Consider the following 27724-nt stretch of genomic DNA (forward strand, 5'->3'; position numbering starts at 1 on the left):
AAAATCGAGATTGGAAAACGACAACGAACTACAGAATAGCAGAGAACGTTCCAAGTTGCACCTATTGTGCTGCTACAATAGTTGCAAGGCCGTTGCCAACAACGGTGAAGGGTGAGAACCAGCCTTCCGGATTGGTGTGAAATTGAACTTAAGGAGCTTGATTCACTGGATTCAAGAATCCGGAAGGGTTTCGGGACTGGAACTTTTAGCCTTTTATATAAACTTTTAGCTTCTTGTCATGTCCTGAATTGAATTTAATTAACAACTGGATTCGTTTTGATAAGGATGAGAAGCTAGGAGTTGGGGGAAAGGGTTGATCCATCTTCGATGGAGATGATGATTTTTATCTACTGAACAAAAACAATAGTAATATAATAAGTAGTAGCCCTGTTTTTAGGAGTGACCTCGTGGTCTGGGGATACTGAGACCCAGCCATGAGCTCACTATTTTTGCATGTAATTCAGTTAATTTGAGCGTTCTGGTCGAAGCCGGAGAACAATAACGTTTTTGTCGACCCGATGTAAGAAAGACCACCGAAAAGTACTGGCTTGGTAGAGACGGTGAAAAACATGCAAAGCTCTGTTTAGACGCTAGCCAGTCGTCTTAAGACTTAGTTTTGTTATCCGTCGATATGTATCTTCCGGGCGAATGTTACATGTCATGCTCAGTTTTCTCGTACCAACTGAAAACAAAAAAGTGAAAAATCAGAACATCCGAGTTTACAATTGCGGGAAAATACTCAAGAAAAACAGCGGGAAATTGCTATTCGCAATTTCCAGATATAAATTAGTACACGAGTACAGCTGTCTTATCCCGAAATAGGAAGAGAGATAATAAAAAGAAGAGAGAACAACTATTCGGAACAAACAAGAGTGAACCTTCAATGGAAAGGTGGACAGCTTGAGTGTCCCAATGGTCCACACAAAAACTCAAATTCTAGAGCCAGAACTTACTTCTGTTACCAAAGCTGACCAGTATTAAACTTATCTAGTTATATTATCTAATTCTTGAGTTGCTTACCAATTTAATTACTCCTTGTACTCGAGTGTATCAACATGTGAGTCCCTAATTTAATTTTCTCGAGTGTGTTTTATTATTGTTATGTTGAGATAAGGCGAGTTTTAGGTTGATCCATCTGAAATGGATCAAAGTTCCACTGTCGAATAAAAAGTAACTTAACGGATTGTTCCAACCCTGTTTTTAACGGCGTTCGTGTATTTTGGGTATCTCGAGACCTAAGTATGGGGACGTTCTTATTTTCTAGAGTGGGGGATATTTTGGTAGTAGCCTTTAAGCTGTAACGGGTTCTAGTCTCATGTCGCAAGCGAACCGAATTGGCTCGGACCGTTCTTGAGGTAGAAAAACACAAGAGATAGTGTCCCTGACTCTTGAGCCAATGGTTATAGGGCCTATTTTTCTTAAGCCTCATATGTGACTGAAGTAGGCGACTGTTACATCAATTTGTGAGCGGAACTCATTCATTTCTACTATTTTACATCTATCTACCTATGTTGCCAATTTCTCTTTCTCATTTTAGATTATTTGTTTTTAAAATGGTCGGTGGCAAACACACAGCTGAGCGGGCCAAAAGAAAGGATATATCGCTGTCTTCTTCTGGTAAAAGCTGCGAGTGTATAGACAGTTTGAATTCAATGAGTACGAAATCAACCGACTTAGATATATCAGCAGATTTGGATGAGCTGCATGTTTCAGTTAAGGATTTCGATCCTGAACTTAACATCTGCTCTGAACATTCTCCTCCGTGTAAAGTTGAGAACTGTGTTCTCTATCAATGTACGGAACTTTTCAAGTGGTTCTTGTTACGGGTTAACGATAAAGGATCAAAAGTTTGTCGTGAAATAGGTAACAATTATAGCTACAATTTAGAGTACAACTTTCGAAACCCATACAGCACCGGCGGTTCTCTTGTTGTAGACAAGGCAAATCGGGTTGAGGCCAATTTCTCCAATTTTGGAGAAATTTCTGTTCAAGAAGGTGAATTCGTTGAAATAATTCGGGTTAATTATCCAGCGGAAATGTGGGCAGTCTATAGCAGACCGTTTGAGAATGTGAAATGTCAAATATTCGAGTATTCTGAGTTGCCAGAAATTTTTTGTCTCCCTGAACCGGTGGGAAATACATTAAGAACAGGTAAAATACCTACAGTTTGGCGTTATCATTCAACCGTTGATTACAGAAATTTGCATAAGGTGGTATCTGCAAGCGAAATTTTATGTATAAGGCCATATGAAGAGAGAGTAAAAAATTTGATAAGTCAGCAAAGGTTTCCTTTGGATCTGAAGAAACTGATGGCCGGAATAAAGTCAAATAAACGTAACTACACGTTGCAAGATACGTTTTTGTCATTTCATTGGCATTTGTTCGGGAAGCAAATTCGTCAAAAATATCCGCATGTTGCAATGAATAAGTTGTACTATATAGAGGACGAGTTACTTGACAAGAAATTCAGGCGCCAAAAGTTGAGCTTTGCGAAGAATGATATTTATGCAAACGAATGTATTTTATATAAAGCAATGAGCGCTGGAACCGGTATTTCTCGTGACATTTGCGACTCATTTCTTAATCAAGTTGAAGATAATGACATATCTTTTTCCACGAATTTAAGCATTGCGCTGTGCTTTGCGGAAAATATTGTAAAAGGGGAGTCAAAACAAGGAGTTTTGGTTGTGAAAGCAGTTCTTGGAAATATTGAGAAAAATGGTGTTGACGAAGAAGCCGTAAATACCCAGACAGATGACCAGCGTGAGCCCACAGAAATGAGGTTAAAGTCTACCGCGCAATTTTTACCCTTGTTTTTAATGGAACTGAAGCTTTGATTGAAATTTTGTTTTGGCCATTGACTATGGAACTTGAACCTGTAATTTAGTCTGTTGAGTGAGAAATGATTTGATTAGAAGTGAAGAACTTAGAAATTGTAGGAAAATATATTGGAACAACTTCTTTTTTATCTCCATATCTTTATTTGAGCGGGTTTTTACCCTTGTTTTCAATTGATTTGATGTAGTTTGGAAGGAAAACAATCGATGTACCTTCGATAGTTGGAAGCGTTTTTTGTCAATTTGAGATCATCAGCTTAAAATCTGTACGTGGCTTTAAAACACAGTAAAGAAAAATAAGCAAAAATATAACAAGAAAGGATAGTGAGAGAACAGATATTTCTCGTCGGGTATGACTCAATCCCAGATCGGCTGCTGCTTTGGTTACTGAACCGTTAGGGTGAATATCAAAACAGTGTGTAATATTGGCTTTGGCGTCGTCATTTCCTGCTTACCCGATTCCTTTTCGAATAGAGATAGCGTCTATACTACAATCAGAACTACAGATATTGGCCTGAAAAGGGCTAAAGTGAGAAAAACGCATCTGTCAGACTCCGCCAGCTAATATCCGTCTTAGTTTGCGGAATCCTTCTTTATGACAATAATACTCTATTTTTAACGGATATTTTTTCAGCTGCGTTTTTTAAAATTAAATTAAATTTTCCATTATTTTCTTTCGAATCCGCTCAATTTGACTAGTTGAAACGCAATTTTGAGGAATTGGTTCAGTTTATGCGTACTGGGTGATTTGTTTTTTTTTTCAAGTCTTTTTCAAACCAGCTCTTTTTCAAGTCAGTCAATACTTAACACAGCCTTCTTTTCAGTGATTTTTGGTTCTTGGTAATTTGAACTTTTCAATCAAATGAGCTGGGATTTTTTTTGTCAACGCGATAATTTTTGTTTAAGAGATAAATTGATTTTTTTTTCGCAAAGAGAGATAAGTGACCGAGAATTGAAGACTTGATAAAGTTGTTATTAAGTTGCGTGACACAATCGTAATCTTTTGTTCAAATATTTCAATTTTCGTTATTCTCGGACGTTATCGTACTCCAGCACATGACTTTTATTTGACCCTGATTCTTGCATTCCAGGTACTCTTTAGGGTTAATTAAACTCCATCTTCTATCGTTTTGAGATAGGGTGTCGGTTTTTCAGCTATCGCAACTATCCAGGTTCTGGTGCGGCTCGATCTCAGATCGGCTGCTGCTTTGGTTACCGAATCTTTAGGATGAATATCAAAACAGTGTATAATATTGCCATTGGCGTCGTCATTTCCTGGTAACCCCATTCCTTTTCGATTTCGTCCTGGAATTTTGGACAACCCACCTCGTTCTTGGAAACGTTTCCACACTGACAAACTGGCTCCTTTGAAGTGTGGATGCAGACTGTGGCGCAATTGAGACTTCTTCTATCAACCTCCTACGGACTTCAGGTGGCTGCCATCAATAGCGAGTTAATAAATGATTCGTTTTTCTTCTATTACGGTAAAAACCATCTTGCTGTTAGCATTCACGTACCGGTAAGAGGAAGTCCAACACTTTGAAGGAAGTTTAGTAGCTTGAAAATGTGAACTTACTGGAAAAATGCGGGTATTTTTGTCACATGTTGAGCTAATCAATGCAGTTTTGATAAGTTATCGAATCTCCGCCTGTTTTGCGTAATATCTCCAAGTTTGAAGTCAAACGGATCAACGGTTATAAAATGCGAAGCTTTAATAAAAAAAAAACAGTTCATTTTGAAACACTTATATATTGATCTTAAATTGATGACGTAAATGACTTGTTAAAGATGAAAGTTACCATCACTTCGTTTCAGATAAATTATGTGTGTGCTCCTGTAATCCAGTGCCTCTAAACAGTTTCGTAATGTCAAACATATCTTCAGACCTGAAAAGTTATCTCTCGTCGTCCCAAAAATCAACCGGCAATGCATCTGGATCTTCGGGATCCGGATTTATATCTCTAAATTTACCCACTTTTGCGGGCTATTCCAAACTATCTACAAAAGCATCGGACAATCCGTTTGACGAGGAAGCACAAACGAGTTCCAAAGGGAGTGTTGGCACGGGGTCGGGATGGTTCAAATGGGCGAAAGGGGAGCAGCCGGTGCCAAAGCAGGAGTCAACTAGTTGCAATTGCATGCCTGAGATGTCGAGGAAGCAACGACTTACAGGTATTAGAAAAAAGGATATGGTCTGGTAGTAATACTGCTGAACTCTAAGCTAAAATACTTAAATAATTTTTCTTGAGTAGATCTGAGAATTCTTCCGGTTGAAGATTGTTTTATGTCTGCTTGCTTTTCATTTTAAAAGTTTTTGAAAAAAAATCGCATTCTACTTTTGTTAGCTAGTAAAAAATCGAAAAAATCTATGGGACAAGTATGGTAGTTGGGTATGCTAGTTCATGAAGAAAACTAAAGAAAATGATCATTTAAGTTATTTGAGAACAGCAAGTCTATTTTATGTTTGATTTGTGTTGTTTGATAAATGGATCCGGGACCGGTTTGCAACCTGGGAATTTTCAGGGGGGAGCTGACGCCCCCTCAGGAGTTCGACCCCGTCACCAACCAAAGGGTCTCCCATTTGGTTTTATTTTATGACCTCCAGTTTTGGCTAACCAACCCTAAAATTTTTTTGTCTAAATAGGGTTTCCATACTGTTTTGCGAGCCTTCGGAAAATCAATTTGGTCGACCTAAAAGAGAAAAATGTACATTTTTTTTCAGACATTTTTTGAAAATTCGACCGCACACTCGAGAAAACCCTAGATCCGCCTCTGCCTGTGTTTTTTATGGAGCGAACTTCAATTTTTCAAATCCATCTTCTCATTTTGTTTCAGGCTTTGGCATTACACTGCTCCTTGGCGTTATCTGTTTTGTTTTTGCCTTCATGTACTTGCCAGTACTAGTATTCAAGATGCGCAAATTCGTCCTGCTATTCTCTCTTGGGAGCACTTTCACAATGCTCAGTTTCTGCTTCCTATTTGGACCCTGGAACCATCTGAAGGTAGTGATGATGATAAATTGTTGTTGTTAGCTGCTGATAACAAATTGATGATAAAATGAACTACAAAAGCACTAAACTGTAAAGCAAATCGGCTCAATGGATTAAACTGTAACAGAGTCCATTAGTAGAAATAAAGAAACATTATTCGATGAGCTTGGCTTCTTCTCAAATCGAATTTCAACAGTTTTTGTGTCGTTGATTGATATGAGAAAAGCTATTATTTTTGCGAAAAAATGTTTTAGAGGAGGCAAAAATTTGGACATTTTTTTTACCAAAACGAAATGCGAGGTTTTGATTTTCACACAGATGCTGTTATATTATTATGAAGGAAATTAATCAAAATGAGCAGCCTTGTTTTTCAGGGTCTTTTCGCGTCCGAACGAATCCTCTTCACTTCAATTTACCTGGCTACCCTAATTACCACCTTATATTTTGCAATGGGCCTTGAGAGTACAATATTGACTACAGTAGCTGGATCTGCACAAATATGCGCCCTGGCCTACTATGTTATATCATACATACCGGGGGGAGCGACCGGATTGAGTTATTTCAGCTCGTTTTGGTGGAGTTTGTGTTCCAGTGCAGCAAAGAGCTGTTTAGGTTCATGATTCGAGAAGAAAAATTGAATTTTATTAAATATGTGGGAACAAGTTTGATTCTGTTTTGGGTCACAAGATTTTGGCAAAAAAGAGTTTAAATCAAGCAAAAATTGAACATTACTAGTCAAATGTGTTTCACAGAAATACTCAAATTGTTTGACAGAGGTAACTGGGCATATGATATTTTATTTCGTGACCCAAGAATCATTCTTGCACCAATACGATAAAGTTTAAATAGTAATGCATATCTTTACGGTGTTATTTGTAGTTATCGCTTTAAATTTATTTTTATTTGTGAAATAAAAAAAGGATGAAGTTTAAATTTAACAATGCGGTTGTTGCGTTTTGTGATTTTAGGGCAAAACTTGAATATAATTGGCCGATGACAATTATAGCTTGCGAGTAGGAATTGTACTGGAATATACTGTATCTGGATTTTTTACGCCTATAATTTAACAATTCTTTCACACTCACAGTAGTACTCTTCCTGAGAGTAAAGAGCAGCATATCAATGGTCCGCTAGTTGCCAGTGCTGCGTCAGATCGAAAAGGCAAAAATTAAGACAGACAAAATAAATCGTGATCGTTAAAATATTTTGTTAAGTAGTGGTTAAAACATAAATCTAGAGGCAGTTTAGGTTGTCAGACAGATGTATTGGATATGGCGACAGTTCGTCGCTAGCGATAGTTTGTCGCATTTAGAAAAACGACACTTTGTTGCAATCAGAAAAAGGGACAACTCGTCACAAGTGAAAATGTGTGCAATTAAAAACAACATTTCTTCGCAAGACAATGTAAAAAAGTGTACTTGTTCAGAAATTTCGTGAAGCATTCATTATCCAGTCGCACGCTCGCTTAGGCCCAACTCTTCGTTTGTGCATTGCTTAATGAAGCAGTCTATCTATCTTCTATATATTAAACGAATGATATGTTTTTCGTGGGTGCCGGACATCAAGCCAACAGGATTTCAAGCCGAATCGTAAGTATAGGGACTTCAAGCCCAATATTTTCTCATTTAAGCCACCCAATTAGGTTTAAGAAAGTTTAAAAAAAATAAAATATTATTGAAGGCAATTTTCTTGTTTATAAGTACGAACCTTTTTTTTCCAACTTATGTCTCAAATATTGATGCCACTTTTGTGGCACCTTTACAATTTTTTAATAGCACGTGCTATGGCGTTCGAATAGTAATAAGTTAACACAGTTGATGCATTTTTACGCAAGCAAAGCTTGTGTTATAGTATGAACTATCTTTTTTTTTAACCTACGTCTCAAATATTGTTGCCACCAAATTTGTTCATTTTGATCATTTAACTATTATCAAGCTATTAAGTACAGCCGCCTACTAAGCATTGACTGTACTTAGCATTGGCTTTACTCTAACAAGCTATTAAGTACAGCCAATGCTAAGGATATTAATACCGACTATTATTTTTATAAATAGCACTTTAGCTTCGAGGTATCATGGATCTGTAGCGTAGAGGTAGTGAAGGCAACCAGCAACAAAATAAGATGGTTCGAACCTGGACAGTGTCGGATGTTTTTAATGAACTTATTCGTATACTAGTTAGTGTTTCCGCTCTTTAAATTGCGACATGTTAGTTGGTAATTTTTTTTTTCAAATTGACTGGTACTGCTAATGCGTCATAATAAGCTTGCGTCACTTAGCAACTATGTAGACTCATAATTGGCGCGTGTCACTTAAGAAATTTTGTAGACTCAAAGTTTTACTCATTCAGTTTTTCCCGGTAGCGTTATTGGTCATATTTTGCTTGTGTATGCAACTTCACCTCTGTGTTAATTCATCAAATGAACCCAAAAAAGGGATTGTTTCAAACAACTTAACAATAATGAAAAAACGATTTCATAAATTAATTTTCTAACTCAATGTACCTCGCAATTTTTTGAAATGCATAATGTATACATAATATGGCTCTATGCTTTGAGATTTGTTAGATGCAAAGTTAGTGTGGATGTCGTCAGTTTGTTATATTCCAAATAATTAATTGCAAAATTGGGTCTATTTGTATTTGGTGCCACTTTTGCTGAATGGAATTGGCAAGTTATTAGCATATGAGCTACTTTATCCGTGACTAAAGTTTGTCGGTTGTTAAGCTTGCGTGGCTGAGTGGGTAGTGCGTCACTCAAAATCTCTTGATTGCAGTAGGTCGCAGATTCGAATCCTACACGTAGCCGAGTTTTTGCTAATTCGAAGCTTATTTCTACTTTTTCTTATTTTACTTGATAGAGCTGCTTTTTGGTCGTGTTCTCGCAAGTGTTTGCGAAGTGCAGCTTAGCCTCTGTGGTAAAATTCATGCATTTGAAAAACCGGTTGATGTTTTTCACGGATGTCAATCCTAAGTGATGCATTGACATGAATAACGCTTATTATGGACTAAACTTGCCTATTTTTTTTGAAAACCAACGTTTTATAGATGAAAGACTAGTGGTTTGAGATGCTTGTAAAGGTTAAATTACGGCTTGAAGTGCCGTCGGCATGTTGTCCTAGGCCCGTTTTTCGTACTCAAAAGGTGAATTGTTTAAGAAATACCACCGAGGACACTGTTAGAGCAATCATAGTTTTTTTTCATCCAAAACATGTTGCCAATCGATCTACTTTTCTCAGAAATAATAGTGTGAGAGTGGATACGTAAACAAATGATGAGGCAGTGCTTATGTTATTTTTTTCCGGCATTCGATTATGCTTATAATTGTCTTGAATTTTTTCAATTTTGGTTTAATCTGCATGGATTTGCATGCATTCCTTATTAATTTTCATTTGTTCTTGAGTTACAAAATCTTGTTTATTCGCTGGAGAGTAACTTGCTGAAACTAACTGCCACGGCAATGAAGAGGAGAAAGGGTGTAGCGGGGGATATTGTGTGGCGAGGAAGAGGAGGAAGAGGAAGGGTTGGGGGAGGAGGGGGAAGGGGAGGTGGTTTGGTCCCTGCTCGGGGGGAGAAGCGCGGACCTGTGGATTTTCACAGATCGCAAAATTCAAACCTGGGGGGGGGGGGAGAGGAGCCCGACAGTGTGTTTAGCCTAGGCCACACTGTCGGGCGATACTTCACCCGTCAACAACTCACCCACGGAGTAGCCGACCATGGGGGGAAATTACAGGCAATCAACATCCCAGCAAATAGGAAGCGCCATGTGGAAGTAATGGCAAGAATTCAGCCCCGAAGAGTTCCGAAGTCACTTTATGAAAGTATCAGAGAACAGATACGAAAGGGGACGAGACGAGATCGTTAGGACCATGGAAGAGATCCCCGAACGCACCGACCAGACAGCACTAGAAGCGGCCATTGAACTGGAGAGAGTGGTCACGTGGAGCGAGTTTGAAACAGAGTTGGCCAAGATAAGGGATGGAGCACCAGGGAACGACGGAGTTCGGATGCTAGCAGTAAAGGTGGCCAGCAAACCAATTAAGCAGGAGCTCCACAGGATGATTGGGCAGTTGATAGACATGAAACCGGAGGACTGGCCAGAAGAAATAAAGGAAGGCTGGGTCATTCCCCTGCACAAGAAAGGTCCCAAGAACGACCTGGGCAACTACCGTGGAGTGTGCCTGTTACCACTGGCGAGCAGACTGATCGCACGTATCCTCGCGACGAGACTCCGGACATGGGCAGAAACCATTGGCGCTCTGGACGAGAACCAGAACGGTTTCCGTGGTGGAAGGTCTACGGCTGACTCAACGCAGATCATTATCCGGATGGAAGAAGAAACAAGAAGAGTGTACGGGATGACAGACGAGTGTAACGAGAACCGGCCAGGGGCTGTCCTCCTAGACATCACCAAGGCTTACCCTCGCACCAATAAACCCCTTCTGTGGGGTATGTTAGCCAGATTTGGCATGACGGACAAGGTGCTCGATCTGCTGAAAGGTCTCCATGAAGAAACGCGATACCGGGTGAAAGGAAAGGAAGGTCTCAGCGATGATTGGGCCCCAGCCAGAGGACTCAGAGAGGGGTGCGCAACATCACCTATCCTTTTCAACGTATATCATGCCGAAGCAATAAGAAGAGCGGAAAGAGAAAGGAGAAAGGAGGCGGCGGAGAGAGGTCAAGAGTGCGGTCTCACCTGGAGGTGGACACCAGGAGGCAGCCTCCCACCGAGAGAAGGGCCCAGAGCATTGCATAGCAGCAACAAGTGTAATTTCATCCTGGAGGACTCGTTGTTCGCAGACGACACCTCTCTACTTGGTTGGACCGAAGAGCTCGTCATAGGGAAAGAGGTGATAAAGAAGAAAATGATGGAGTTTGAAGAGAAATGCCACGACGGCAAAGAAGAATCCATCACTTTTGCAACTACCAGCGCCCAGAAGACTAGAATGCTGGGAACGCTCATCGGGAAACGAGAAGACCGAGGAGCCAGGATCAAGAGAGGGTACCACGCGTGGAGCAAGGTGAAACAATGGCTCTGGAATTCGAGCCTCTCCAAGCGCACCAGAGCATTGGTGGTCCAAGCCGTAGTGGAGTCCACTCTCCTGTTTGACTGTAGCGTCAGAGCATGGACACCGACCGACATCCAGAAGTTCCAGAGCGTTGCAGACAGAGCCTACAGGTTTGTGTGGAACAATGGAAAACCTCACACACTGATAAGGATGCAGAATGAAGGAGTCAACAGCTACGAGATCCGCAGACAGTTGAACATTGAATCGATAAGGACTAAGATCGAGTGCAGAGCATTAGAGCGAATGGGCCACGTTCTCAGAATGTCGGATGAGAGGATTGTGAAGAAAGCCGTGCTCGGATCCTGGGACATGGAGAGGACACGCAGTGGGAACTCGCGAGGCAACACCATCCAGTACTGGCGCAGACTGCTGAAAGAAGCGGGACACGAAGACGACAACAGCGAGAACCTCACCAATGACCGGAAACGATGGAAGAAGACCGTTACAGATCGCAGGACGTTCCTCAAAAACTGGGAGACGCAAATGTGCAACTGGCACAGAGGATCGGAAAAACCGGCCCGCTCACAATGGAATAGAGAGAGAATAAGTGACAGCGGTTGGCCTTGCCGCTGGGACGGATGCGACAAGATGTGCGCAACAAAAGGAGGACGGACGAATCACAAGAGAAAAGCACACAGAAGGGAGTCAGTGGACTACAAGTGTCCAAAGTGCAACGACAGTTTTTCGGACCAGGCTGCTCTGACAAACCACTTCAAGGCGTGCCAAGGAGGGCAGGGTGGGTTCTGTCCGAAGTGTCAGAGGTCCCTGTCGTTGAGCAACATGGCAAGACACCGGAGGACCTGTCGAGGAGAACACCCGACAGCCCCAGAAGTAACCAACACCATTATCACAGGACGATTCGCCGGAACGAGAGCCAGAATCCAATGCGAAGAATGCGGTACTTGGGTGACAAAAAACAACATTTCAAGACACTGGAGCACATGTCCTGGAAACTGGGAATCAAGGCCCCCCACGGGGCGTAAATGACAAAAGAAGAAAGAAGAAGAAGGGGAGGTGGCTTACCGCTATGTTAAAATACCAGCATGCCTTGTTCCTTCACCGCTTTATCACCACGTTAGTTTACGGCGAATTGGCAGGTAGTTTACAGGTGATTCATTCGAGAAGTCGCTTATGAAAAGTTTTTCCACTCTATATGTGCATTTTTAATTATCAAGCCACCAAAAAGTCCCAAAATATATTGACGAAGCGTTCAAAAAAGCTGCGCGGCGTATTCGAGACGCATTCGAAACAGGAATTGGAGGTGTCGAGGGCCGATGATTGAAGATTATTAAAAAAGTGGAGGTGTGAGAAATTTTCGAGACAGCCCTACCTGAAATTTTACAGGTTTAACGAAAGACTTGGCATGGTGGCATAACAGTTTTGTAGTTTTTGATTTCCGACCCAGAACACTCGCAAATAAATCGATGGTTGGGGCTTCCGATGATCAACGGACTGGAAACTTTTGCAGACCTGACCCCAATATGCGAGAAAGCTAAGCTCAATGCCCAAATTGAAAGAAAAGAGCCGATTAACGGAGCATTGCAGAACAGGTTGGCGAGAAGCGTTTGGAAATTCGAAAGCCCTACGCGATGGCATTGGCAGCGATAAGGTGGATTGTGAGCAGAAAGTTTCGAGTCCAGTGCCCTCATCCTCGTCTGAAGACTTGTCAAATCCCCGAAATATATCGAAGCACCGCCTTGCCTTTTTGTTCTTTTCTTCATCTTCTTCCTTTCTTTATCGACCCAAACTTGGAGGAAGGTCATGAACCCGAAGGAGTTGATAGCATCGAAAAAATAGAGCAAACATTAATAATTTGAAACTGATTTGAACTAAATTTATAAACATCAGCAAAAACATCTTGCAATTACGGACTGGGAGTGCTAGGAGTTTCACTTTCTTCTTGCCATCTAAAACCATCATCAATCTCTTCCTGAGAAGAGAAGGCTGTCATCAAAACGGATAAAGAGTCGTGTCGTCGCTCTTCAATCGTGTCGTCGCTCTTCAATCTGCGGAATTCGCCTTTTCGACACTTTCGGTCTCGTTCAAAACTTTCTCTGGATTTTCAGCTGTCGCACTGCTTGTCTGTGGCTTCACTAGACTCTTCAGCAGTTTCTAGTTCTTCAATCTGCTGAGACTTCTTTGAAACTTGATCACGTCGTACTTTGCAGGCATAGGAGTCTTCTACCAAAATATCGATTAGTGGCGTTTTTCGATGTGGCAACTCTTGCTTTAAAGTTTGTCTTTTTAGCAGTTTACTCTGTCTGGCTTGCAACATTATCGGCACTCTGGGATCTTTTTGCTATACGGGACAAGATTTATGCAAATTTCGCTTGCAACTTATAGATCTATATTTTACCGTTTCTCGTGAGTAATTTCACAAATTGTTTACTGCAGTAGAGTTGCCAGGGATCATTTTCGCCCTCATTCTCTAGTTACTCCCTGTTAGTTGATTTTGGCCTTCCCCTCCCCCCCCCCCCCCTTGGATGCTCATCCAATTTCCCTGTGGTTGCTCTAGCACGATTTTCAGTCCCAGTATCCCTATGAGGTGTCTTTTCACAATCGATTGCCGGTGGCCGCCTTCACTGATTTTTGATTGCGTCCCCCATCCGTTTGATGTCAGCTTCCCCAGAAAGTTTAGTCTGTTGTCCCCATAGTCTCTGAACTCCAATCTCCCCTCTATCGGTTCAGATTGGCATTTGATGTCCGTTGATTCCAAGCATCAACTTTAGGCCAGCTATTTTCATGTGCGTTTCTTGCTTCTGTTTCATTGCTATCACCATGTTATTATCTGAGCTCTCCGATGACCAGCGATGCTTGCGAGTCTTCTTCACAAACCCTACCGAGTTCGTGTGTTGGGAAAATGTTTCTTCCGAGGGATCGGTCCTCTGCGTCAAATGCGTTCTCCCCTTTGATCGTTTCACGTGAGCGGCGTGCCTGTGGCACCTTGTAAGTGATCCGGCTTGAAATTCGGCTGGTTACAGTTGTACCATTTCCTGTCGTGCTGTCTCATTCCACACTTCTTGGGAAATTTCTACGACCACTCCTTGACTATACTTTTTTTCTTCGTCCGGGAATGTTGCTTACTGGTTCGGATTTTATCTACAAGGTCCCTGCTGGTCCTGTATGTCCTGACGATTGTCTTGATTGTCCAACTTGCTGGAACCTTTTAGAGTACTTGTCCCCTCTTTCATGAAACCTTGCTATTCCCAATGCCTCTTCTGGGGGTTTTGCTTCTATCGCATGTTGAATATCAAATTGTCCCTCAACAATTTTTTCATATTCCCAGATAGCGTCTAGCCGCCATTCCGCTCAACTCCGCGTAATTTGCATATTCAGGCGAAGGTGCTGGTTGTGCTGGGCCCGTTGGGCTTCATGTCTCTAGCATAAATATGGGCTCGAAATTAGGGTTCATCTGGCGCCAGACGCCCTATATTTGCTGTTGACAGCGTATCCGCAAAGTATAGATTGGTCGGTACTAGGACGTGTTTTGCCATTATCGCCCAGTGGAATCCTTGTTTTGAATGCTCCCATAGGAGTTAGTCAGAATGCGCCAATCCTAGGGGGTTTTCCCACATCCCATCAGCCGTTGGCTGCGCAATGACAAGCGTTACGAAAAGATATCTTAGAAGAGTTAAATTACTGGCTAATTTTTGTTCAATAATATTAATCTAAAATTGTGGTTTAGAGATTAACACTGCGATGATTCATAGCTAGGTACCTTTCGTAGTTTACAGAATCAGACTATATGACTAATTAATATATAGTAAGTTCAAATGAACTTATTGTGAGCCCTGGCCCAATCTTTTTTTTTGTGGCTTATGTTGTGCGGCTGCCATATTTTTTTTTCATTAGCGTACAAGTATCAATAATTGATGGGTGCCGGACATCAAGCCGACGGGACTTCAAGCCGAATCGTAAAATTAGGGACTTAAAGCCGAAAATTTTTTCATTAGGTGATGAGATAAGATTAATTTGAAACCCTTTTTAAAGAATTTCTTACTATTATGATGTTTTTTTTTCAGTAATTAATGGCTTTTTCATTAAATTTAAGCCTCCAAATGATGTTTAGGAAAGTTGAAATATAAAACACGGTTGAAGGCAATTTTCTTGTTTATAATTTATGCATTTCAAAAACCGTCTGAAATTATTAACGAATGCCAATCCTAAGTGATTCATTGTCATGAATAACGCTGATTATGGACTAAACGTGCCTAAATTTTTGAAAAGCAACGTTTTACAGATGAAAAGATTGTAATTTGAGGTGCTTGTAAAGTTTAAATTTTGGCCTGAAGTCCCTTCGGCTTGAAGTCCCGTCGGCTTGTTGTCCTCAGGGGCTCCGTAAAATTTATTTCCATTATATGGCTACTAGCCCCTAAATTATTTCCCTAACTTTTTGGAATCCCTAAATAATTTTTATTTCTCAGAAAAAAAAAATAATGGCCATAATTAAATTATTCCAAAATGAAAAAAAAAAAATAAAATGGCACAGTGGAATAATGTGAGTTTCTCACAAAATTTTGGATATGAGTTCAGCGTCCCAGTACTCTTTGTTGACGCAGAGGAACAGCTCTGCCTCAACGTGCATTGGACCGGAGGGCACCGCTTTTCTTCAATGACGACATCTTGAGCATAGTAGCATGAATTTTGTCCAGTAAATCTTCATAGTTGTTCATAAAGATGTTCACCGCCAAGTTCAACCGGTGGCTAGCACACCCTACCATCGGTACTTTCAATACTCTTGCCAGCGCCTTGTTCAAGTTCTCGTTATCGGCCACTAAACCCAGCACACATGACAAAGATTTACCGTATAGTCCCAGCGTACCTATTATAAACTCGTAGTGAGTCGCGGCAGTAAGTGATTCTTCGTCTTGCAATGGGGAGACCGCCAATAAGGGTGTTTTTCTTTTCTGTGTAGCCTCGTCAAAGTAGCACGCAAAAATCGCGAAATAATGAACAGAATCGGAAGTCCACCCATCGCCCACCAGAAAGAATTTTTCAGGAAGTGCGCTCGCAATTGCCTTCTCAACTTCTTCCACGGTCTTGTCTACATAATTAATAAGAGTATCCACTGATATGGGCTGTAAACCAGTGGCAAATTTCCTTGTATACTCATTTTCGCAGAATGAAAATGGATGATGGCCCATTATTATCCATTCCAGCCAGTTGTAGATGTTTTGCCCTTTTTTGCTGATGTTCGAGTTGTTGGAAGGTATAGTCTGCTGCCCAGTGCCCAACGGAACCTCTGTCTGCCAATTTGGGTGATCAACTTGGATATGGCTTATCAAATTTGAAAACCCTTTTTTCAGCTTCTGTTTTCGATTTCGCCCACATCTGCATTTCCAGTTCTCACCTTCCACATGCGTGAAGTAATATTTAATAACGTGCTTATTCATGCCAACACTGTGTGCACATGCAGAACTGAAAGGTAAACAACACTGCGAGAAAGTAAAGTGGAAGGATTTTCGCAGCAGCTTGCATTTGGTTGACGTAATGAATGACGTAATGATGTGACGCGTTGTTCGCAGTGAACCTTAGATAAAATAATTTCTGGAATTATTGTAATATTCCATACGCGAGAAATAAATAATTTCCCTAAAAGTTCTCGAAAAATACATAATTTTTATTTTAAATTAGTCGAAATAAATTATTTATCAAAAATTATTCCACTACCATTATTTTTACGGAGCCCCTGGTTGTCCTAGACCCATAATTGATATAACTAATGATGATAACTGATAATCTATTGTGGCATGGTTTTATCATAGATTTTTTTACAGATCTTTACAAAATGAGTGAGAAATGTGAATTATGCGATTATTTTTCCAGCACGCTCGAGAATGACCATGCAATGAGCTTGATTGGTGTCAAGCTTTTGATTGTGTTGAGATTCTTCGGTCAAATTGTGTTTCGACGATTAAATTTATGTCGAATATGGGCATACAGTTTTTACATATATCTGTACAGTTTTTACCTATATATTTTTGTACAGAATGCGGCTAACGTTGTTTTACCAACACTAAGTGTTTTGTTTCTGGAATTGGAAAACTTGGTTCTGTCGTTGATGTTTTTTTTTTCAATTCTGATATTGGATTGGCTTACGATTGGGAAGATATTGATTTCGACGTATTTTTTGAAACTGCTTTTAGCACTTTTGGATAATTGATTTTTTCCTTTTTTGCCAACGAAAACGGTGGTACGTGGCTAAGGGAAATTTTGATGGTTCAGGGGCCCTATGCCTGGTGCTTGGTGCGGTAATCTTAGTCAGCCAATAAGCTTAACCAAATTATCTCGTAGATGAATTGTCCCAAACAGTAAATGTAACCGTTTCTGTTATAGAGTAATGAGTGGGTTAAGACTCTTTTATAGGTCTCGTTGATTTTTTTTTGGAATTTTTTAAAGAAAAAGCCGTAAAGTTTGTTCACGCTCAATTTGGATTTTCTTGCGGTTTGGCATTAATTTCTTTTTAAATTTCAGTTCATTTCCATTGTTGAAAGGAAGACAAACTCCACATTTGAACACACGTGTACAAGTCATGAAAAACGTGATTGACTTCTTGTTTCGAAAGTGGATTTTATTTTATAGATTTCCCAATGGACTAAAAAAAATTATCTATTGATTCAGTTTATCCTGTATTGCATGTGTATTAGCTCATTTTTTTTGACAGTTTTCAAATTGATAATTTATGATTTGAGTGCTATTTTTGTCTTTTATGGCCGTAATAGAAATCATTCATGAATCTTGTGAAACAACTTCAGTGTATCAAACATCTCAAAATCATTATCTCAAACTAATTTGCGTTCATATTTATGCAGTCATCTCTTTCATTTTTGTTTAAACAGCCAGAGGCTATATGTTAATGAACTTTAATTTACTTGGCTTCAAATTGTATGCTCATAATATTCGCAGGGATTTCCGAAGTTTAGGTCAATCGAAATTGTTTTCTAAGCTCTCCAAACCGCGAAATTTCTTGCTTTTTTCTGGCAATTTTTGTATAGTTGGTCCGACAAAATGGGCGTCGTAAAATGATTTCAAGGTGTAAACGTGTTGAAATGGCGAAGTAATTGAATTCTTAAGTGGCGGATCGCTGTACACTCTATCTCCTCAATTCGCCCGTGTGTTCCAGTAAAAATACGATTTTTGCCGTGACGTTTTGTGCCGGCTTAATCGCCAATGGCATACAATGGTGCCCGCTTGTCTATGGCATATTTTGGTTCTTATATATCATCGGCAGAGTGCAGTAACTTTTTGCTGACTTTGTTTGATGCTGAGGTTGGTTAGTAGCTTGTGAGAATATATGAATGTGAGAGCTTTATAAGTTACTTGACAATGCATGGGAAGTGCTTTCAAGGAATCACAGATTTATACAAAGTATTGGAGCTGAAACGCAGCTTTGTTTGACCGACCACCGAGTGATGGTACAATAAATATTTACAAATGCTAAATCTCTGCAAAGCTTGGATAGTTATTTCATTGTAACAAATTGAGCTTCAAATTTGAATAAGAGTCCAACATCAGTTGAGAACCATAATAGAAAAGTTATTTTATTTTCGCGTTTTTTGTCATTATTTATGACCTCAAATTTTGAATGACAGCTGAGCGTAAGGCTTTTTATCTGCTTAAAAAGGTTAGTTAAATTACGTTATTCTACATTTCTCCTTTTTTGGATATTTTTTATTGAAGTTTTAAGGGCTATTTTTAACATGTGATCAAACACCGCTAGTTTTACCATGATCGAACTTCAAATTCTTCTGTGCTGTTAGCTGAATATTTAATAAAACCGCATAACACGGTTAAACTTTAGTGGCTACTTTTTCAGTGGTCATGCTATTATTGCTGTGCGATAGAACAAGCGAAGAGTGCGAGAAGAGTATGAAGTTGATTATAAATATTTCAAAATAGATCGATTGGTAGATGACGTCGAGCAGGACTGAAACCACAACTGAAACTACGGAAAAGCTGTTTCCGATCTCCAACACACATTCTATGACGCAGGTAAATAACTTGTGTTTCTCCAATACAATTTTGATAACAATTTGCGAAAAATCGGAACCAGTTTTTTTTTCGTATGAACTGTTCCTTTGCTATATTTGAAGTTTTTTTGAACGTAATCAGAATCCATTCGAGCATCTCGCACGTTGACAATTGCCGAAGAAAGAAAGCTGAAGCTTCGGAGAACTTCACCTGGTAGATATTGAAGTTGAAAAGCAGTGTAGATGACTACCTTGAAATCGACCTATTAGCTACGCTTACACATATTTGACATTTACCGAATTCTGGGACTGGTAAAACTCTGTAAAATGAGAAGTGTAAATTAAATATAAGTATGACAGAATGTATGAGATCCGAAAAGATGAATTTACTTTATGTACATAAAGTATTTTAGGGCAGAAGTATCGGAAAGAGTTGAGAGTTTGTTAGCAAAGTTTGTTTAAACAAAAGGATTAGGTCTGATTCGTAAGACGATATGCAGACAGATGATTTTATTTGTAGCACCGTGTGAAATAACAAAGCACGCCTGGTGGGCGACCTTGGCGCAAGTGCAGAAACTGCAGCAAAGGATGCAGCGTATACACACAGTGTATACGTTGCATGACATTATTTCGCAATCTAGCTTTTTATTGACAGTCATATCAATAAGTTCTCTGAGAAATTTCTTGGAAAATAATGAGGCAACTAGAAGTATGGCTCAATATGGTGCTCCTATTTAATCTTTCTGGATATAACTCAAGCTAAAAACAACTGCCATCAAATTAGAAAGAAAGTCTTTTTGTGAAGTTAGTTTTGGTATGGTGCGAAAAATGTGATTACAGATCACATTACTCAAGAATCAGAATGTATAGGCAACAAAAGCGGTTTTTCGTGATGAGCTAAACATATTTAGTGTATGTACTTTCTGTGGGTTAACGGTCTTACTGTTGATAATTTAACTTAGGTGGATTGCGAATGCTTTCTTCTCCAGATAGTAGAGGCATTTCTCAGGACGAAGAGTATTGAAACTGAGAGAATAGCAGGAATAGTCGAGTCGAAGAGGAAAAACCACCCATTCGCCTGTCTCTGCAAACAAGCAATAGCCGAACAAATATCTGAGAATAGTAAGCAAATGTTGATATAATGAATTATTTCATAGAAAATGTTCCAACTATGACCACGGAAGCGTTCAAATTGTTTTGACCATTTTTCAAGCTTATAGTTGTAGAGAAATGATAGTGAAATCAGGCAATTAACGACCTTCTCAAATAAGCTTTGTTTTAATCAGCCTATCGGCAGTGATGTCCAAAATTTAAAAAAAAGGTTTAAATTAAATTTTATCAAAAACAAAATATAAAAATTTGTGGCCTCAGTTAAAATTTTTTGAAACTATTTAAATTTTATTCAGCAATTTAGATTTTTCTGAAGTCTAATTTTTAGCAGTTTTTTTGCCAAATTTGAGTAATATTTACTATGTTGAGAACAGAAATTGAAAGCGTTTTTTTATCGGGCATATATAATTGCAACAAAAATTTATTAATTTTGCCGTGTGGGCGCAGAATCTTTGCTGTTTCCGCTGAATTCTGAAAATGAAAAATATTTGACTTAAGCAAACGGTGCAATTTGGCGACCGATTGAAAGCCGCTCGCGCATTTTATTCTTGAAAAATTTAAATGGTTTGATCTAAATTCAAATCTTCCATTCAAATTATTTTTTTTAATGGAAATCACTGGCCTAGCTGTGAATTAAGTTGAATAACAAAAATATTGAGTCTTTCTTGAGCGGAAGCAATATCGTACTCGACCTCATTTTTCGTGTGTTCGGCGTAAATGATTTTGTGTTTCTAACCTCCTGTTTTTTTTTCGTTTCAGTTGCGACGATCATTGAGAGGAACGAAGCTCTTCACTCGCACCACTTTTCCCATCTTGAAAATGTGTTCGACCCTAACTTCCCCTCGAACAAACTCAAACTCTATCTCTGTGGCATATTTGACATCGACTATCGCAGTAAGAACTTACTATACTATGCTACAAAAATTCGGACGTAGCTTCACACAACTAGGCCCCTTTAGAAAACTTAAAACATAGTTAAAAGAACTCCAATCCAATGCACTATATGTCCTAATTGAGAACTCCAATCCAATGCACTATATGTCCTAATTGAGAACGCCAATCCAATGCACTATATGTCCTAGTAAGTTCTCAGCTGCTGTAGTCAAGAAAAAGTCAAGTTTTTACTAGTTATCAGTTGTCGCCTTTCACAGTTTAGGAACCCTCTTTAAAAGACTTCAATTTTGAAACTTTGCTAAATAGAACATTCTCTAACTAACCCAAGCCCGCGCGATCTAATTTTTAAGACAAGATTTGTTCAATGAGCAAAAACTGTTTCGAGCCCTGGTCTCAAATTTGTCTAATTTATCAGAAACATTTTTGTTGCAGATTTCAGCACCTCTAACAGACTTCGTTTCGACAAACTGAGTGGCGCGCTGGTCATCGAATTCATCGCTGCTCTCTGCAGTATCTCCTACAGAATAATCCACAACCACCCTACGAAGCCCATGCGAGATAGAGAAGATGTAGTGATTGCATGTGTACATACGGCTGACCAGTTCAAAAATTCAGTCCTCATTCCCGATTGGCTTGTAAGGCATGGGGGCTGGAATGGGGTGGCTGACATGACAGAAAGTATTGCGAGAGATGAGAAACTGGAAAGTAGCGAGAAAAATTGGAGAGATATATTGCCGGGAGCTGCTGTTTTGGCCTCCGGAATGGCAGCATTAGGTTTTGCGGTACTAGCAAAACGATAACAGTTTTGTTCCAAATTCCAGGAAAGCGAAGTTTGAAAGTAATTGAAGTGTAGTTTGTATGCTAATTTTGTTCTTACTGTTAGCATACCTTTTTTGAGCGTCCTTGGCTGTTCTATTGCTAGTGATGTTAGCTATATGTGACCCTGAAAACCTGAACCCACCTGTTTTCGAGAAAAATTTTGAATTTAAACTCACTTTTTGTTTGACATAGTTTATACCATACCAACATAGCTATTCACTGGTAGCACTAAAAATTAGACAATTCAAATATTACTTTGTATTATTTTGTTTTCTCTTAACCGCTCAACAAGCGAAAAGGGATAGGACTTAGTTTCATTCGAATGTATGCGCGAGAAAGTATAATTTTCTCACATGTAGTTGATCAAATATAATTCGAATGAGAAAATGATAAAAATAAATGTAATTGTTCTGACCACATAATGGGAAGAAATTTTGTATTCGGGGGTTTTGGTTTTTCCACCAGGAGTCCGATACCACAAACTGCAGATGAGTTCAAGTCATACATCATACTAAATCCCTCTGTCGCGATCCGATCGCTTGTAAGCTTTTCAAAAAGTTGTTAATTCAGATGTGAAAACTATTTTTCGAAGCTTCATTCAACGTTTTCACGGCACCAAAAATTTATGAACACTTTTTTTGTTCAATTAACGCAATTTTAGATTGTGTTCAGATTGAGTTTGAGTGTTTTTTTCTCATAAAATCAGACAACAGGGTTGCCACAGTGTCATCGATTTATGAGAAGCGTCATGGATAACAAAGTCATTTAAAGAGGTTAAAGTATCGAACATGAAGTTTGTAGCTTTTCCGTTTGTTAACCACATATGTTTTGAGGTGTCATTATATCTCAAGGCTGAAGAGAGAATTAATTCTGCATTTTATACTGAGCAGTAAAAGGTGAGCAAGCATTGAATTATCAAGTTTCGTAGAAAATGTCACGGAGAAGGACTGAAATTTGGGACGATGTCACGAAAAAGTTTTTTTTAAATCTGGGGTAATCTTGATTTTACTGACAACTATGAAAAAAGTATCTAATTTTGATTAGTGTTTGATTGTATTCAATCAATCATGGCGGAGATGCGAGAACGTGAGTCTCGCAATTTCTAGATTGGTGATGCGTGTCTGAAACTTTCGTTTTTCAAAGCTTAATTTTATTTTGTTTTCCTTATTTCGCTTTTTTCTTTTTCGAATAACTTTTTGTTTTCTCGTTTGCGACATGCAGCTGCAACTCTGTGTTAATTACAATTGATTTTAAGGTAACTAATATGATTTTTCCAATAGTAGTATGCAGTGTCTAAAAAAGTTTCCAGGGCGTAATAGTGTGAATGAACGAAGTGGAGGCACCTTTTTTGGTCCTGTTGACTTCTTAGTTGTTTAGAAAGTCTCAAAAATTGTTCATTCAAATTTGGTTCAATATTTCGACTTTCAGTTTTGATAATGGATTTACACTTAAGTTATTATCCAGCAAAATAAGAAACTACCTATTATTCTTTTTCTGGACTTGGTTGTTTTATTAACTTTCGAAAAGCAAGGGTATTGCAACCGGGTACCAGATTGTCTTTCCCTCGAGACCTTTGTTCGTAGAAATTGCACCTGAAAATGTCCGCGTTTCAACATACTTTTAAAAGATTTAAATAAGTCTGAGCGTTAAGCGCAGTGGAAACTTCTACGCTTCAGATGACAAAGGCCTGGAGTGCGAGTTCAGCTGGGGCCTGTTTTTTCAGTTAACAGAAAATGTCCGGACTACCGTCTGCCTGTTAATGTTGTCGTCTCAAGTCCGGCAGATCGGATTTTTTTGAATGTTCAGCTTTTTTTAGCTTGCCGAATGCTATACGTAAAATTCGTAATAGTGCAAGATTTTTTGTTCGAAGATTTGTCATGATTTTTTTGAGATTTTTTTAATTTTTTTTGACAAAGACATTTGCACGTAATCATTGTCATTTATTTTTTATCGTGATTGATGCAAAGTTCTGTTTTGCCTGTGTCGAAAGTAAATCATAAAAAAGATTCCTGAAACTCAAGACATGATATGTATTTTTAAAACTTCAAAAATCAGTGTTTTTAATGAGACTTTTGTGAGTTTTTCTGATTATTGAAACTGGTAAGGAACTTATTCTTCAGCCGTAATTTAGTTTAAATTTTTAGTTAATTTTACTCGCAAAATCAGGTACCATAAATGATCATCGGAGTAGGTCGAGTGATGTATCATATTGAAGTCCTTTCAGTCGTAATTCCAACAGCTAAAAAGTTCCAAAAAGTTTTTCCAGTGTCGAGAAAAACCGATTTCATTTTAAGTTAGTCTAGTTTTGAGCGAAAAAGTCCCAAAAATGAAAATTTTTATTTTAGTAGTTTAAAAGTTTGTTCCAGAAAACTAGTTTTGCCAGCTTTATTTAGCGCTTTCTTGGCAATGAAAAGTTGTAAAAAAAATGAGAACTAAGTTTTCTCCTATATTAAACAGCATAACCAAATAGTAACTACAAGGATAGCCGGTTAATGTGCTAGTAGCACAGAATGTTCCGATCATAGTCTTAAAAAATATAACAAAAAAGTTTTTTCAATTTATAGTAGTTTTTTCTGCGAGGTGTGTTAAAAAATATCTGAACGAAAAACTAGAGCTTAGGCATATTTGATAGCCATAGTAAAATAAGCAAATTAGTAAACAATTTTTGTAGAAAAATGACAAGAAAAAAAAATAATAATTTTTTAAGAATTTTTTTTGCAGTTATCTGAATTTTTTTGACAATTTTGTTTCCAAAAAGGCAATAAAATACTCAAAAAACTAACCCTAGTCGAGTAAAACTAAATTTTTCTCGCTTAGATGAGGCAATTGTTAATTCTTAAGCTTATAAAAAAATATTGTAAGCCTGCTCGCTCGCTTATTCGAATTAAGATGAAAAATCAACACTGGGGTAATTTTTCTCAACACTGGTACAATTTTTAGAATTTTTTGGTTCGGATCACGACTGAAAGGGCTCTAATATGATAAATCACTCAACCCAGTCCGATGATTATTTGTGGATCCTGATTTTGCGTAGAAAAAAAGTACACGCCCGTATACAAAGTTTCTCCTCATTTTCAATGGTCGGAACAAAAAGTTAATCATCGCTGACTGTTTGTTTTTTACTTGCGAGAGCAAGTGTCTTGTAATAGGAAACTCTACTTACCGTAACCAACTTTTTCCCGTAAACAATGACTCCCCTGAATTTTTTTCATGCTGAATTCTGATGACATGCTAAATATCTAGACATTTCAAATAAACCTTGTTCATTTGAGGTAATACTTTATTTAAGAGTAATGAACGTAGTGAAGACTTATATAGGTCTTGCTGATTTTTTTTTCAGGAAAAGTCTTAAAATGCTCTAATAACTACAGATGTGCATTCATAAATATTGTTGCTTTTATGTGTATATGCACTTTTTGACTTCAATTGAAATTCATCTGCGCAGAAATGGCGCAGAAAAGGTGAACGATTTCTACTTTCGAAAGTTGAGTTTAATTTTTAGATTTCCAGCGGAATAAAAACTTTGCCTGTTGATCCAGATTTCTCAAGTTGGGTTAAAGTTATCAAAAAGCGCCTATCACAAATTGTGCTAGAAATTCAAAGTGCTTGATGGGCATCTATTTTTTCTCCTTGAAATTTGAAAGTTGAGGTTTTTTCAATAAAAAGTCATTGTTTTTTGATGTTTACTTGCGTTCATTACTCTTTTTCAATCTTCGATTGGCTATGTTTCAATAGTATGTATTGAAGAAATGTTGTTTGTTTCGGGTTTGTGGTTTTCGTCCTGAATTATGTCGGCTGGTTTTCCACTTTCTCATATGCAATTTATATTATCTTTTCAATTGTTTATTTTAAACGTTTGGGTCTTTAAATTTATGATTCGAACAGTTCCTGTTTGATAAAAACAGCCAGGGGCCAGGCGCGGATGTAGGGGGGGGGTGCCCTCCTCAGGGATTCGACCCCCTGCCGACCCAAAGGGTCCCACCTTTGGTACTTTTTAAGCTATCCATTTTTGGCCGACCGACCCTAAAGTTTTTCTAAAGGCGTCTTTGGCGCCAATATATACTAACTCTGAGGGGAACGCGCGCCAAAAAGAGCATTTTTTTGTTGTTGAAATTTTCCATAAAGTGCTCAAAAAAGGCTTTTTTGGCCGGTTTTTTCAAAAGTTTGCCTGCTGCGCAGAAAATTTGGCCAAAACAGCGTCTTTTAACTGTTTTAGGAGAGCTCAGAAAATCAATTTGGTCGACCTAAAAAAAAAAGAAAAAGGTCGTCAAAATTTTCAAAGAGAAAATTCTTGATCCGCCCCTGAAAGCAGCTCTGATGAAAATTCTTGGGATATGTTTTTTGTCTTTTTTGAGTTTTTGGACGCTTTGGAATTATTTTTTTTTATTTTTTTTTTATTTTAGATATTATCAGATATACATCACCGATTTTCACAAAAGTGGTTCCAATGGAAAGACCACCCCTTCCCCTGAATGCCTAAATAATTGTCTAGTCTCTTTCTACCTTAATCAACTTTCTACAGCCGTCGAAGAAAAATTTGAAAGGAGTTTTTGACCCAGTTTATTTGGAAGTGTTTTTTAAAGAAAACTAGCCTCCCAAGATTGAGATTTTGGGTTTAAATGAAGGCACGGTTTGTGGGACGCTCCCCTGCGTTAGCGGCTACGCGCAAATATTTTTATTCAAAAAGTTCTGGTACATTTTTGATTTTTTGACCGTTTTTTGAAACTTTATGAATTGTCTCAAAAACTACTCCCCCATATAAGTGATTTTGGGTTCTATCGAAATAACTGGTTGTGTGAAATAACCTTGCTGCGTTCAAATTTTTTTAACCAAAAGTTTGTTTCGAAATTTTTTGAGTTTCTTAAAAACTACCCTCGCAAACCTATGATTTTGGGTCCAATCGAAAAAACTTGATGTGGGAAGCTCGCCTGCATAAGTGGATACACTCTAAATATTTACGCTTGCGATAATCAAGCGTTATCAAACTGGAATGAAGACTTTTTTTCTAGTTACACAAATTCTGTTGAATCAGTTAGCTAGGCTGTCAGCAAATTAGCTCGGCTGTGAACAGCTCGGCTGTCAACAGATTATCAGAATACCTGTCAACAGATTTTGTTGAGCATGTCTGAATTTTAATGGCCTGTTTTAAATTTTCTTTTTTCGCTTTTTTCAGCCTAATGATTTCGACTGATGCATATCTGTTTAGTTGCCTGAAAATTCATTGACTGAAACACCAAATTTTTTAAGTTGCTAGTGTGCTTACGTAAGGGTAGGCGGGGTTTGTGGGTCGTAGGCGGTGGGCATAAAGCTTAGGAATTTTCGGCCCAAAATGTTTTACAGCTCAATTTGGTTTTTTTTGGATCAACAGTCGTCAACCCAAGTTTTTTCTGCTCAGTATCCGCTGAATTGCCCTTGCGATAAGCAAGGGTGTTGCAATCGGGTACTTTTTTCCCCGTAAATAACTTAGTCCACAGGACTCATTGGAATCCTGGTGGTACCTTGGTTCATAAAGAATTCAAAATTTGTAATGTTTCTTGCACACTTAGCCTGGTGGTAAAAGAGTGCGCTTGGGAAGGCATAGATCCTGAGTTAGAATCGCATTAGTTGTAATTTTACCAGCTCGATTTGTTAAAATATATTTTTCATTTTTTTTGTCTTTTTTATCGGCTGGATAATTTTTGGCTTAATTAATATCAACTTTGTGTCCTCTTATTGCATCGTTTTGAAAATTGACTGTTTTTGTGCGCGTGTTTGGTGCGCAAATTGGCCGTTTTGACCGTTTTTGTTTGCGTGTGCGTGTTCTGAGGGGAAAAAGGACTTGATATTTTTTTAAGTTTAGAACTTTTTCGGCATGTGTTTCTACTCAGGTATTGTCAGCTTTGTTACAGCTTGGTAATTATAGGTTAAAATTCCATCAACCATTCGGGACATCTGGCGTAGAGGTAAAATAACTGTTTGAGAGGGCAAAGGCTTGGGGTTCGAATCCGGCCTTTTGTTTGCAAACTCGAATTTTTTGTGCTTTATCGGACTATTGTTCG

At 38.6% G+C, this 27724-nt stretch overlaps 1 protein-coding gene across 3 annotated transcripts in view; it reads left to right on the forward strand.

The window, feature by feature from the left end:
- Nucleotides 1-21934, forward strand: part of LOC134854104 (uncharacterized) — a 116948-nt gene extending 95014 nt beyond the window's left edge. The window contains exons 1-5 of one of the 3 annotated variants that reach the window (XM_063870216.1): nucleotides 18048-18517; nucleotides 18710-18885; nucleotides 19826-19985; nucleotides 20733-20867; nucleotides 21300-21934. In XM_063870216.1, the coding sequence (XP_063726286.1) occupies nucleotides 18805-18885; nucleotides 19826-19985; nucleotides 20733-20867; nucleotides 21300-21667 (744 nt within the window). In that variant the 5' untranslated portion in view covers nucleotides 18048-18517; nucleotides 18710-18804 and the 3' untranslated portion in view covers nucleotides 21668-21934. Of the gene's footprint in view, nucleotides 1-4650; nucleotides 5010-5672; nucleotides 5840-6201; nucleotides 6800-18047; nucleotides 18518-18707; nucleotides 18886-19825; nucleotides 19986-20732; nucleotides 20868-21299 lie in introns of those variants that run through there. The other 2 variants (XM_063870217.1, XM_063870218.1) reach the window with 2 other exon arrangements.
- Nucleotides 21935-27724: the final 5790 nt, after the last annotated feature.

Source organism: Symsagittifera roscoffensis, chromosome 9, assembly GCF_963678635.1.
Source record: "Symsagittifera roscoffensis chromosome 9, txSymRosc1.1, whole genome shotgun sequence".
In the NCBI taxonomy this organism is placed as follows: Eukaryota; Metazoa; Xenacoelomorpha; order Acoela; family Convolutidae; genus Symsagittifera; species Symsagittifera roscoffensis.